Here is a 14428-nt window from a genome sequence, read left to right on the forward strand (position 1 = left end):
CTACCTGGGGGGGGGGGGGGGGGGGAGCAGCCCTGGCAGAGGACACAGAAAATGTAAAAGCCCTGGGGCGACAATGAACTTGCTGTATTTGGGGGTTGGGGGTTGGGGAAGGCGGCAGGCAGCGGGGTGACGGAGAGAGAGAATGGTAACCCAAACCCAGGGAGACATACAATCACGCACTGACAGACTTGATGCGTGACTACCAGGGAAAAACCTTTCCGGAGTGGGGGTGGGGGGTTGGAGTCAATGTTACGCACAAAGTGCATTCAGGGGAAATACCTTGTCGGGGGCGAGGGGAGTAACAGCAGAATGAGGGGGCACAATGAGATCGGACCAGGCATAAGGCAAAGGAGGCTGGGACGAGGGTGGAGGAGGGTGGAGGTGCTAAGTGCTCAGAAACCACGCCACTAGGCGACCGCCTGCTCGCGGGGAAGGGGCGCGGATCAGGCTATCACCCCCACGCCCCAGCCCCGAGCCGCCAGGTGGTTTCAGACCCGGAACTCAGAGGCGTCCTAACGCAGCACTCCTGACCGCAGGGAGCATCGATGGTCACACGCCTCGAAGCCCACAGACCTGGGATGAGCCTCAGATCCGCCATTAACAGCCGTGGATCTCGGTGGGGAGGGCAATTTCTCCGGGCCTGAAGAGTCCTTACCTACAAAATGGGAATATTGTCAGAACGGACTTCCCTCCCGTGCAAAAACAGCTATCAAGCCAACCAGAGTCCTCCGGGTCAGTGTATCTGCGCAGGCGCGGAGCGTCCCGCTGCTGCGAGGGGGCTCAGTGCGCGTGCGCCGGGCCGGGCCCTAGCGTGCGCCTGCGCGGAGTCGCAGTCAGTTTGGCGTTGGTTCCCAGAGGGCGCGGGGCTTCGAGTCGCCGCCGGCGCGCGGCAGGCTGGCCCGAGGCCGGGCAGCGGGGCCTCCGCCATGCCCGGGATGGTGCTCTTCGGTCGGCGCTGGGCCATCGCCAGTGACGACCTGGTCTTCCCGGGGTTCTTCGAGCTGTCCCTGCGAGTGGTGTGGTAAGGGCGGCGGGCTGTGTGGGCTGGCGGCCGGCCGGCCGGCCGGGGTGCGCAGGGAGCGGGTCCGGGAGTAGCGTCCGTGTCGCCGGGTTTGTGCGCGCCGACTCGGGCCCCACGTTCCCGCATCGGGGCCTCCCCACCGCCGAGGACCTGGGTGCTGCCGTTCTACCCATTTCACGGAGGGCTCCCTGAGGCCGGAGCGGGTCGGCCAGGCCCGGGGGCACCCAGGTGGGTCCCGTGGCACCGGCGCCCGTCGCGTGCGGCGCCTAGGCCTGGCCCTGGGAGCCTCCGGAACGTCGTTCCCGACCAAAGGCCGTGACCTCCGGTTCCGCTTCCTGGAGCCGGGGAGCAGCCCTTGCATGATCACGGCGCTCGGCCTGGAAACGCAGGGCATCTTTTGTCCGCCAGAGGAAAGATGGAACATAATAGCGTGGCTGCCGTTCCCGAGCCGGTTGTGGCCGAGTTCCATGCATGAGGAGCAGTCAGGCTCAGGCTCGGGAAATATGTACCCTGTACCCTCTCGTCTTTCCAAGTGTGGAACCCATGGGAACTGGAATTGGGCTCCTGAGGTCTGTTCCCAACCGGTCTGAGCAGGGAATAAAACAGCACCACTGTAATTTTTTAAAAACACATTCTTGAGGGGAAAGGAATACAAAAACACGAAATATTGGAAGTGGCTTCTCAGTAGTTTCGTAGTTTCCAGAGCCGAGCCTCTGAAATCATTTCCCAATATTATTTCCAGACCCAAAGTCTTATACAAAAGCATAAGATGTTATCTAGTCCAGTTCCACCTCTGGGCTTGAATCCTTAATACAGCGTTCTTGCCAGGGGTGCTGTGCCCTTTGCTGAAATACCTCTGGGGACCGGTCGCTATTACTTTGCCTTTTATTGTTATTCTGCACTGAAGTGCTGCACTGAAATCTGGAAGTCGTAATACTTGGCCTTTAACGCTTATCAGCGTTCACTATCGATGGTCTTTGGATAACTTCTTGCCTGCTGCTTTTGTATCACACAGCAGATTACAATGTGTCAATTTCTCGCTAATACACAGGAGTAAACGCTATCTTGTTAATAATTTAGCAAGCATGTACTTTGTTGATTTACAGTTGCATATTTCTTTTTTTCATTAATTTATTTGGGGGGGGGGGGGAGGAACCTGAGTGGGAGAGGGGCAGAGGTCGAGAGGGAGAATATGAATGAATGAATCCCAAGCGGGCTCTGTGCACTGCCAGCTCCGGGCTTGAACTCATGAACCACGAGATCATGATGTCAGCTGAAACCAAGAGACAGATGTTCAACCGACTGAGCCACCCAGGTGCTCCTACGGTTGCATCTTTCTGAGTCATTATGGGGTTGCTGTTTTCCAGCAGTTCATAGTATGTTTGCGTATGGCGTTAAATACCTCTTATGAATTACAGCAGGCATAGAATAAGGGCAGTCATGTAGGCACAGAAAGCATAAAGCTAATTTTTTTAAAGTCATACTTTTTAATTGACTTAGTAGATTTTTTATTATTTTTTTTTAGATCTTTTATCGAAGAAAATTTTAGTCCAAAGTAAACTTCACCTTGTTTGGGGAAATGTTAACTCCGTTAAAATTTTTATTTTTAAATATTTAAAAAAGTTTTTTAGAAATGTTAGCTCCTTTTATTTCTTTCTGTTATGTTTTGCAGAGTAGTTCCTTGGATTCCATTTCTGACTCTCCCTATCTCTTGGCAGGTGGATTGGCATTTTGACTTTGTACCTCCTGCACAGAGGCAAGCTGGACTGTGCTGGCGGTGTCCTCCTCAGCAGTTACTTGATTGTTCTTATTGTCCTCCTAGCAGTTATAATATGTACCCTGACAGCCATCGTATGTGTCAGCATGAAAGGTAAAGCCTTTGGTATTTGCTGTCTGTTCTTTAACAGCTTGATTGAGATATAATTCACATACTGTACAATTCTCCCATTTAAAGTGTGCAGGTCAAAGATTTTTAGTCTGTTCACAGAGCTGTCCAGCCATCACCACAGTTTTAGAACATTTTCAGCATCCCTGAAAGAAATCCTATACCCATTAGCAATCATTCCTCATTATTCCGGATTTCCTCAGCTCTAGCCATCCATGTATCTGCTTTCTGTCTGTAGGTTTGGCCATTCTGGATCATACAGGTAGAATCATCCACCATGTGGCTGTTGGGTCTGGCTCCAAACTTAGCATGTTTTCAAGGTTGATTCATGTTTTAGCGTGTCAGTACTTCATTCTTCTTATGGTTGAGTAATGTTAATTACATTGAATGTATATGCCACATTTTACTTATCCGTTTGCCAGTTGGTGGGCATTTGGAGTTATTTTACACTTTTGGGCTATTATAAATAATGCCGCTATGAACATCCAGATCCATGTTTTTGTGTACATAGAAGTTTTCGTGTCTCTCGGACATACCTAGGGTGGAATTGTTAGAGCATGTGGTCACCCTGTGTTTAACCTTCTGAGGAGCTGCCAGACTGTTTTCCAAGCAGCTGTACCATTTTTCTTTCAGTTTATGAAGCGTTTCCATTTCTCTACATCCTCACCAACACTTCTCATTGTCTGCCTTTTCGAGCATAGCCATCCTAGTGCACTTCATTGTGGTTTTGATTTGCAGTTCCTTTTTCTTTTTTTTTTTTTTTTAAGGTTTATTTATTTTGAGAGAGAGAAGGTGGGGGGGGACACACGAACAGGAGCAGGGGAGGGGCAGAGAGTGAGGGAGACACAGAATCTGAAGCAGGCTCCAGGCTCTGAGCTGTCAGCACAGAGCCCAATGCGGGGCTTGAACTCAGAGACCGTGAGATCATGACCTGAGCTGAAGTCAGCTGCTTAACCGACTGAACCACCCAGGCACTCCAAGAGTTCTGTCTATTCTTTTTTTTTTTTAATTTTTTTTTTCAACGTTTATTTATTTTTGGAACAGAGAGAGACAGAGCATGAACGGGGGAGGGGCAGAGAGAGAGGGAGACACAGAATCGGAAACAGGCTCCAGGCTCTGAGCCATTAGCCCAGAACCTGACGCGGGGCTCGAACTCCCGGACCGTGAGATCATGACCTGGCTGAAGTCGGACGCTTAACCGACTGCGCCACCCAGGCGCCCCAAGAGTCCTGTCTATTCTTTTATTTTTTATTTTTATTTTTTTTCAATGTTTATTTATTTTTTGGGACAGAGAGAGACAGAGCATGAACAGGGGAGGGGCAGAGAGAGAGAGGGAGACACAGAATCGGAAACAGGCTCCAGGCTCTGAGCCATCAGCCCAGAGCCTGACGCGGGGCTCGAACTCACGGACCGCGAGATCGTGACCTGGCTGAAGTCGGACGCTTAACCGACTGCGCCACCCAGGCGCCCCGAGTCCTGTCTATTCTTAATGATAATTCTTTCTGGGGCACCTGGGTGGCTCAGTCGGTTAAGTGTCTGACTTTGGCTCAGGTCATGACCTCACAATCTGTGGTTCAAGCCCCGCGTCGGGCTCTGTGCTGACAGCTCAGAGCCTGGAGCCTGCTTCAGATTCTCTCTCTCTCTCTCTCTCTCTCTCTCTCAAAAATAAATAAAGATTAACAAAAATTTTGTTTAAGTGATAATTCTTTTCTGTGTGTTAGGGTTTTTACTAGTCACTTCACCCAAAATGTTGGGAACCTTCCCTATATGATTGCTTAGGCTCACAGGATGAGCCAAGCAGTGTGGCGCATTAGGAAGTATCAAAGGCAAGGATGTATGGTGTGCCGCTCTCCAGTGCATTTCATCGTTGCTTGAATGGGGCTGCAGGAGGCATGCTTACACACTCAAAATGAAGATGGTAAAACTGGGTGGCAGGATCACGATCTTGATGGTTTGGAATGACCAACTGAAACTTAAAAGGTGGTGGTTGCTCAGTGGCCAAGTGTTTCATGAGAAAGACCATAGGGTTTTGGACGACCAAGGAGTGTGGCTTGTGCCCACTTCCTAGAGAAATGTATAGGAAAGAGAGCTCTGGGTATTTCAGCATGGCCCTGGAAACATGAATGCATGAAGAACGTCCCAGTTTTGTGATCTGTGTAATTCCCCATTGGGAGAGGTACCTTTGTGTTTTTGTTTTTGTTTGAAATAAACTCTACCCCCAACGTAGATCTTGAATCGACCCTTAGCTCAGCAGTCAGCAGTTGCATGCTCTACTGACTGAGCCAGCCAGGTGCCCCAGCACTAAAGAGTTTTTTAATGAAGTCTGAATTTCTGAAAGATGAAGTAGTTAGATTGGTGTCATTTCAGCTATGGCATCGTCTCATTTATTTTATTATTTATTATTCATTTATTTTTATTTTTTTTAGTTTTTTAAATTATTAAAAATTTTTTTAAATGTTTGTTTTTGAGAGAGAGAGAGAGAAAGACCAAGCATGAGTTGGGGAGGGGCAGAGACAGAGAGAGAGAGGGAGAGAGAGGGGGAGAGAGAGGGAGGGAGACACAGAATCCGAAGCAGGCTCCAAGCTCTGAGCTGTCAGCACAGAGCCCGATGTGGAGCTCAAACCCATGAAATGTGAGATCATGATCTGAGCCTAAGTTGGAAACTCAACCAACTGAGCCACCCAGGTGCCCATAGCATCATCTCATTTATTTGCCCTTTCTGTTCATGTCATATTCTGGTTAGGAGACCAAGTGTACAGCTATATCAGGAGGTTTAGATTTAAAGCAGTAATGTAGCTTTTTTCCCCCTTAAATATTTTTTTCCTGATATTTTTGGTGGTGTCAGGGCACTTTCACACCCTGTGATGGATGGCCATGTTCACTGAGGCTCTTCCTCCTGAGCCTTTGCTTAATGCCTGCACCATCTCACATTCATGGTCAGGGCTCAGAAAACATATAATGGGTTGAGGCGCCTGGGTGGCTCAGTTGTTTGAGCGTCTGACTTCAGCTCAGGTCATGCATGACCTCACAGTTTGTGGGTTCGAGCCCCGTGTTGGGCTCTGTGCTGACAGCTCAGAACCTGGAGCCTACTTCAGATCTGAGTCTCCCTGTCTCTCTCTGCCCCTCCCCCACTCCTATTCTCTCCCTCTCTCTCTCTCTCTCAAAAATAAATATTAAAAAAATTTTTTTTTAAAAAAAAAATATTTTTTTTTTTTAACGTTTATTTATTTTTTTGGGACAGAGAGAGACAGAGCATGAACGGGGGAGGGGCAGAGAGAGAGGGAGACACAGAATCGGAAACAGGCTCCAGGCTCCGAGCCATCAGCCCAGAGCCCGACGCGGGGCTCGAACTCACGGACCGCGAGATCGTGACCTGGCTGAAGTCGGACGCTCAACCGACTGCGCCACCCAGGCGCCCCAAAAAAAATTTTTTTTTTTAACATGTCGGTGTACATGTTAAGCATTATGTGCTGGTTGTATGTGTGTTATAGGGAGGTTGCCCATCCAGCAGCCTCTTCCAGTTTTACTCAGGACACCCCCTCCTCCCCGCCTCGCTCACATAGGAAGTGTGTGTGTCAGAGAAGCTGACCCTCCACCCAGCTCAGGAATGATTCTCATGGATGAGCCAGTGGACATGTGACCCAATTCCTTGCTCCTGTAGGAAAGATCCAGAAGGAACACAGTTTTTGCCCTGGGTGATTCTGTGTATGGACAAGCCGCTGAATTCCTGCTGTATCTCTACTCACAGCCTGGAATGAGCTGACACACAAAGGAAGGCAGAGCCGTGAGAAGCAAGAATGCCGGTGACACCTGTCTTGGCTCTGCACTTCCAGTCCCTGAAGTCAGGACAGGTCCTTCCTGTTCTTAAACCTTTTGTTACTTGTGGCTGGAGATACCACAACCGAACTAAAAACAGTACTTTATAAAGCATGTTAGTTTAATTGCCAGTGTGTTACAAATAATATTGTATGCCTTATTAAGGGCACCTCGGTGGCTCTGGATCTTAGCTTAGGTCATGATCTCACGGTTCGTAGGATTGAGCCCCACATAGGGCTCTGTGCTGATAGTGCAGAGCCTGCTTGGGATTCTCTTTCTCCCTATGCCCCTCTTGTACCTGCGTGCGTGTGTGCACGTACCTTCTCTCTCTTTCTCAAAATATATAAATAAACATCAAAATATATATATCTTAAGTAAATTTCAGAAAAATATCATAAGGTTAAAAAAAGCAAAATGAAAACAATATTGTAACATATGAGACTTAAAGCCAATCTTCTTCATGTATTAGGGGTCCTACTACAATAAATAAGAAAAAGACTGATCGTCAGTAGAAAAACAGGCAAAGGTCATAAACAGTAAAATAAATATAAGTGACTTTTACATGTACTAAAAACGTTCAGCCTCAGTCGCCATAACAAAAAGTCACCCACATAATACATGGAGTTGGCAAGGCTGTGCGGAAATAAGCAGCTCGTTTTGTTTGTAAGTATACGTTGGAAGCCAGATTTGGGAAGTACACTGTGTACTAGGCAGTATTTTTGTATATATTTGCACGTGTGAAGACAAGTCCTTGTAGGTGAAGAAACAAAACAGATGAATATATAGGAAGGGAAAAAAAATGTTAAGAGACTCTTAACAATAGAGGACAGACAGCGTTGATGGAGGGAGGCAAGAGGTTGCTACTAAGGAGGGCCCTTGTGATGAGCAGTGGGTGTTACGTGTGGGTGGCGAATCACTAAATTCTACTCCTGAACCGACATTGCACTGTATGTTAACTGGCTAGAATGTAAATAAAAATGGGGGGGGGGGGGGGAGATGTCCTCGTAGGGATGTTCATTGCAGTGCTATTTGTAGGTATGAAAGATCAGAATAAACCCCATTCCTGTCACTAGGCCATGGGTTGGGTCTTTGCACATGTTACAAAGAATGGGACTGCTTTGTGGACAGGTAAGGAGTGATTTCCAATACACTGAGGTATAGGACCTTGTATGTAGTTTGCTACCTTTTCCTGAAGAGAAGACAACCGAAAGACTGGGGTACAGAGGCTTAATACTATGTACCTACTTGAATTGTTTGAACTTTTTACCATTTATATGCATTACCTGCACAAAATTGATGAGTTTTCTGTAAATTGTAAGTTTTGTATATGTATGTAAATTGTTATTTTTTAATTTTTAAAAAACGTTTATTCATTTTTTGAGAGAGAGCGCGCAAGCAGGGGAGGGGCAGAGAGAGAGGGAGACATTGAATCTGAAACAGGCTCCAGGCTTTGAGCTGTCAGCACAGAGCCCGATGCAGGGTTCGAACCCACAAACCGTGGAACCATGACCTGAGCCGAAGTCGGACGCTTAATTGAGCCATCCAGGCGCCCCTATTTTTATTTTCTTAAGCAGGTGTCACACCCAGCATAGAGCCCAGTGCGGGGCCTGAACTCATGACCCTTAGACCAAGACCTGTGCTGAGATCAAGAGTCAGGCGCCTTAACTGACTTAGCCACCCAGGCACACCTTAGTTATATTTTGTAATAGCACATTGGTTAATTTTATTCTTGATACACGGATAATTTCTTTTGCCCCTTCTGTTCCGGGAGGCATCTCGGTGATTAACCTGTCACTTGTACTGAAAGACAGTGTTTATATAGCTTTTGGCTGACATTACTCTGTAAAGGAGGAAACGCCCCCAGTCGCAGAGGACGCATTTGGAACCAGTGGAGCTCATCTTTGCCCAGAAGACTGATGCCTGTGTATCTACCTGTCCTCTTTTTCCTGGTCATCTGTGTAGCGTAGTTGGGAAGAATCTTGATATTGTGGTAGTTTCCAGTTTTGATTTGAGAACTTCTCTGATGAAATCCTGCTGTTGGTCCCATGTAGGAGGTTTGATTAGGGAAGGTCCAGCCTCATGACAGCCACGTTTTGGAAGAATACCCTCACCCTCCAGGGTCTGCCGTTCACTGTGTTTGACCCTGATTGTGGGACATTTCCTCGCATCTCCTCTGCATTTATATGCGAGCTTGCAGCTCGTTTTGTGCTGGAGAAGATTACGGCAGTGTCTGGAGGTGTTAAGCCAAAGATTCTGTGACACGGGCCTGCCTTTTGTGGTTTGTACATAAATGGCTATGCCTGATGAAGACCAAGGCTGTGCCGAGGACATTCCATTCAAGGATGAAGTTCTGCTCGCTCGTTATGAGGCAGCAGCAGCAGCAGCAGCCTCGCGCACTGCAGCAGCTGAGTCCGCCCTGGCGACCCCTTGCCTTGAGAGGAAGATCTATATGTAAATAAAAACGTTTTCATAGGAATGACTATATAAAGGAGATTTTTTTCAGCATCTTTATTTCTCTTTGGAATCCTAATCAGAACTCCATTTTCTGCTTCCCTATTTATTTATTTCATTCGCATAGTATCAGGACGTCGGGAGTTTCGGGCCCAGGTGCTGTTGGGGAATTCATTCCCTTATTCGGAGCTCCTGCCTTCCGGTGCTCCCCGTGAGTGAGCCCAGATACTGTTTCCTGTTTTGCGGGTCATCGCCTATTGTTAGTAGCGGGCTCCAAATAGAGCACTGATTTTTCATATGCCTGCACTTTGTCCCTCAGAGAGAGACAGTGTTGTTTTGGTTACCTTCTATTTTGTCTTTGTGCCAAAAATGGGGCCCAATAGTGTCTAACACTTTAAAATGTGACTCTGAGGTCATTTTTGGAACCTAAAAGCTATTTCCTCACCAAATCATTCTTTAGATCTTGTTTTCATTCATTGCTCTGGGGGCTTTTTTCCTTCACTGTTTTTGTTTTAATCATGGCATTTTTATGTTGCCTAAATCAGTATTTTATCACAACTTTTTCCCAAAGGGAGAGAGTTGATGTTTAACATCAGGAATTGAAGCACCCAGGCCTCTCTCTTGATACTTGGATTTGTTTTGTATGCAGAGTAAAAAGGCCATGTCTGAGGGCGCCTTGGTGGCTCACTCGGTTAAGCATCCGACTTCGGCTCAGGTCGTGATCTCCCAATTCATGCGTTCGAGCCCCGCATACGGCTCTGTGCTGACAGCTCAGACCCTGGAGCCTGCTTTAGATTCTTTGACTCCCTCTCTCCGTGCTCCTCCCCCGTTCACGTTCTGTCTCTCTGTCTCTCAAAAAATAAATAAACGTTTAAAAAAAATAAAGTCCGTGTCTGAATAGGCCTCTTCACGTGATCTTAGGCATCAGAATTGTTCACTTCCCAAAAGTGAGTTCGTTGGTGAGACAGAGCCGGGACCACACAGACCTGGATTATGTTGTAGAAAGTAGTTACCAAGCTCTCCTAGCCTTAGTTTCTTCATTTGTAAAATGGGATGGTGGGGGTGCCTGGGTGGCTCAGTCGGTTGAGCATCTGACTTTGGCTCAGGTCATGATCTCACGGTTCGTGAGTTCGACCACCGCGTCGGGCTCTGTGCTGACAGCTCGGAGCCTGGAGCCTGCTTGGGATTCTGTGTCTCCCTCTCTCTGTCTGGCCCTCCCCGACTCATGCTCCGTGTCTCTCTCTCTCTCTCTCTCAAAAGATAAATATTAAAAAAAATGGGATGGTAACTGTTTTCAGAGTCGTGAGGATTACAGAATAATAGACGTGAAGTGTTTCAGATGGTGCCTGAACGCCATAGGTCTCGATTAGGTGGTGGAGTCATTCTTGTGGCTGCTTGAACTTGGTGACTGTGTAGGTCTGTTGGCCTGGGACAGCTCTGTTTGGTGCCAGCCGTTCCAGCATAATTATGAACAGCTCCTCCTTCCTCTCTCAGAGGTATCCCAGTTTGGCGATTATATGGTCGCCCCAGGTAGAACCCGGAGGCTTTCTGTCATGTTCCCACCCCTCATCGGTCACTGACAGTCAATCTTAGGCCTTGAGTACCAGTTACAAGTAGACGGAGCCAGGTGGGTACCGTGCTAATAGGTGCTCTGCTGTTTCTGTGGGAAGGAAGTGTCTGAGGAAGCAGGTGACCAGTTTGAATATCTTCTGTGTTTCAGGAACCATTTGTAACCCTGGACCACGGAAATCCATGGCTAAGCTGCTTTACATCCGCCTGGCGCTCTTTCTGCCAGAGATGGGCTGGGCTTCTCTGGGGGCCGCCTGGATAGCAGACGACATTCAGTGTGACAAGACGGTTGTGAATGGCATCATTGCCACTGTCGTTGTCAGGTGAGGCCTTCCGTCTTCTCTCTCAGCTTCTTGTCTCAGGTGAAATGGAAGTCAACAGACCTTTCTGGGTAACTGCGGATAGCCCAATGGCACAGGGGCTTCCTGAAATCGTTAGGTATTGGACCTCTTTGAGTAGGTCATAAACATTGGGAGACGCTTGTTCATATATGAGAATTCATCTTTCGTTATGCGTGTATTGATGTCATTTTCTTTCTCACTGGTTCTCATTTTTCTGCATTTCGTCCCTTGTGTTATGAGAAGGAAGAAAACCCAGATACCAAACCAAGGGCAAAAACTAAAGGCAAGAGGAGTAGAAACGCAGTACCGGGAATTGTGACGGGGGCTGCTGCCTGGGAGTCAGGCTTTCACGTTTTCCAGGCTAACGGTCTTAGAACTGATCAAGTTAATTCCTGTCCTGTTACAGAGAAGGAAAGGGGGGCTTCCCGAGCCGCCCGGGCAGCGGTGGCAGAATCCCCTCACGGGGGCGCGTCTTCCGCTGGCACGTGTTTCCCTGAGCCACAGCACCTGGCACGTTGTGCGCTGTCTGGACACACTCACACATATGAATGGAAGACCTCTTGGACTCTTCCACAGTGTGGCAAAGTTCTCCTGGTTTTGCCGGGAAGAACCCTGAGGCATGGAGGAGTCTGGGTCGTGCTGGTGGCCCGTGGAGAGCAGGTTCCAGCTGCTTCCACGCCCAGGCTGCAACTGTACCTACTAGACGTCTTTTTTGTGGCCTTTACTTTTTTTTTTTTTTTTTTTTTTTTTTTTGAGAGAGAGAGAGGGAGGGAGGGAGGGCGGGCACGCATGCGTGCATGAGCTACAAGCCAGGGAGGGCCAGAAGGAGAGAGAATCTCAGGTAGGCTCCACGCCCAACACAGCGTTGGATGTCATGAACCGTGAGATCATTACCTGAGCCCAAATCAGGAGTCGGACACTCAACCGACTGAGCCACCCAGGCGCCCCTTTTGTGGTCTTTACTTTTAAGGCTCTGATTTTTGTGAGGCCTGGGTCAGCCGTGGATGCATAAAGAACTTTGTAGAAAAAACAAGTCGCTCACCTCAGCCTGGTTCTGGGAAATCCGCATCTTCCTCGGTAACTAGAGCCACGGCTGTACAGATATAAAAACTGAACCCTGAGGAGGGAGCCCTGGCTCATGCATGTGGACGTGGGACCCACGGTCATCGCGCCTTCTCCTCTCTCTGCTTTGCAGCTGGATTATCATCGTCTCCACTGTGGTTACCATTATCGTCGTCTTTGACCCACTGGGGGGGAAGATGGCTCCGTATTCCTCTGCTGGCCCCAACCACCTGGACAGTCATGAGTCGAGCCAGCTACTTAACGGCCTCAAGACAGCAGCTACCAGCGTGTGGGAGACCAGGATCAAGTTACTGTGCTGCTGCGTCGGGAAAGATGACCATACTCGAGTTGCTTTTTCGAGTACGGCAGAGCTTTTCTCAACCTACTTTTCAGTAAGCCGAAGGGGTCTGCTTTCGTCTCTTCTCCTGAGTAAATGTCTCCTCCGTGAAGATGAGCCCTCTGTGTTTTGAGCCGCGCCCCCGTTGACATAAAACAGCTCTTGTGGATGTGTGGTCTGTGCATGGCAGAGCAGGGGAGATGCTCACGGGACGTGGGCTCCGGAGCCTTAAGCCGGGGCCCTGCGCTTCGGATCGGACGCCGTGTCTCCGGTCATTGTGTCCTGCGTTGCTGCTGGTTCTTTGCACCGTGAAGGGTGTTAGTTAGTGTTTAAGGAGGCGAATAATGGAACCTGTATGTTTCGTGGGTAATTTGCCAGTCACCTGAATCCTCTGTCCTCCGGCCGGTGTGCTGCAGGTGCAGGCAGGTGTAAACAGTGTCCTGCATCCGGGGTGGTGTCAGACTTCGTGTGCCACATTACGGCACGACGGGATGTGTCCTTGCAGCGCAGGAAGGTGTCCTCACTCTAGAGCAGTGTCTTCAGTGATTTAGAAAAACTTGGTTTTCTTTCACATCGAGTGCTTTCGTGTAACATCCTTTAGTAAACCATCGTGTTCAGTATTGAGACCAAGTAAGGGACAGGAGTTCTCTTGCCATCCTGAGTGACTGCTGGTCCCTTTCCTGTGGTGTCCGAGTCAGCAGTGTCCAGGGCTGGCCCCGTAGGCTGACACCACGCGGGTAGCAGCAGCCTCTGTGTAGACAGTGGACAAGGGTCTCCCTAAACTAATCCCCAGGAGTGCTTCTGCCTAGTCTTAAGATATTTGGAAGAAGGGGGGGTGCCTGGGTGGCTCAGTCGGTTGAGCATCCGACTGGCTCAGGTCATGATCCGTGAGTTCGAGCCCCGCGTGGGGCTCTACTGTCAGTGCAGAGCCTGGTTTGGATCCTCTGTCTCCCTCTCTCTGCCTTTCTCCCATGCGTGCATGCACTCACTCTCTCAATCTCTCTCTCTTGAAGATATTAAAAAAAAAAAATTTTTTTTTAAACTTTGAAAGAAGGAAGAAGAGAATCTGAGTGTTCTCAGCAGGTGTCTTCACCTGCATCACAGGTAGAGCTGATGACTCGGGCTGAGTGGCCAGTACCTGCTCCTTCTGGACTGGAAGTGCCTGGAGGCAGCTGAGGATTCCTGCCTGCTCCATACCCCACCCGGAGGAGGAGGGGAAAGTCAGGGGCAGGCGGCTTGCTCTGTTGCTGTCCTGGAGTGGGGTTCTCCCGGAGGCTTGCAGTAGCTGGTGTATTTAAGTTCAGTGTCGAATCTCTGCCCCAGGGACTCTTGCCACAAAACCACAGCATCTTGAGCAAGCATCTAAGTTTGGGCTAAAATCGGCTGTTACTGGCAAAGATGGTGAATTTACTTATCCATTTGCTCCTCAGCTTTACACAAGATGTGAAGTCCATTAAGTGGTTCAGTTACTTAAAGTGAAATTTGAAATAAGAGCTCAGCCACATTTTTTTGTTGTCCAGTGGATTTGTCTGAGGGCAGGATAGGAAAAAACATTATTAAGCTCGCATGCAGAAGTCTTGAAAGGAAAATACTTTTTAAGATACCCATTTACACATAACTGTGTGTGCATGTGAACTGTATAAAACTGGGTTTTGAGGAACTCGGGCTGTCCCTGCTAAGTTTTATGACAAGCCGCTGTTTTCACCCAGGACACAGATCTGGTGCCCAGCGACATTGCGGCGGGCCTCACCCTTCTCCATCAGCAACAGGACAACATCAGGAACAGCCAGGAGCCTGATGAGGTCATCAGCCATTCCCCAGGCCCCCCCCAGGTAAGCCCATTCTGTTGGGTTGTAGAGTTTTGACATTTACACCTATTTATGTATCTTCAAAAAACAAAGAACAGAAAAACCTGGCCAGCACCAATTTCAGGAGCAGCTGGCTTG

At 48.6% G+C, this 14428-nt stretch overlaps 1 protein-coding gene across 3 annotated transcripts in view; it reads left to right on the plus strand.

Annotated features, from left to right (window-relative positions):
* The first annotated feature begins 889 nt into the window (after positions 1–889).
* The window catches only part of DAGLB (diacylglycerol lipase beta), a 39266-nt gene continuing 25727 nt past the window's right edge, over positions 890–14428 (plus strand). For all 3 annotated transcript variants that reach the window (XM_086691869.1, XM_086691870.1, XM_025923332.2), the window contains exons 1-5: positions 890–1021; positions 2740–2891; positions 10894–11065; positions 12279–12537; positions 14192–14314. In XM_086691869.1, coding sequence (XP_086547995.1) covers positions 927–1021; positions 2740–2891; positions 10894–11065; positions 12279–12537; positions 14192–14314 — 801 coding nt within the window. In that variant the 5' untranslated portion in view covers positions 890–926. The remainder of the gene's footprint in view (positions 1022–2739; positions 2892–10893; positions 11066–12278; positions 12538–14191; positions 14315–14428) is intronic.

This window comes from Puma concolor, chromosome E3 (genome assembly GCF_028749965.1).
Source record: "Puma concolor isolate L17-30 chromosome E3, mPumCon1.1.hap2, whole genome shotgun sequence".
Lineage (NCBI taxonomy): Eukaryota > Metazoa > Chordata > Mammalia > Carnivora > Felidae > Puma > Puma concolor.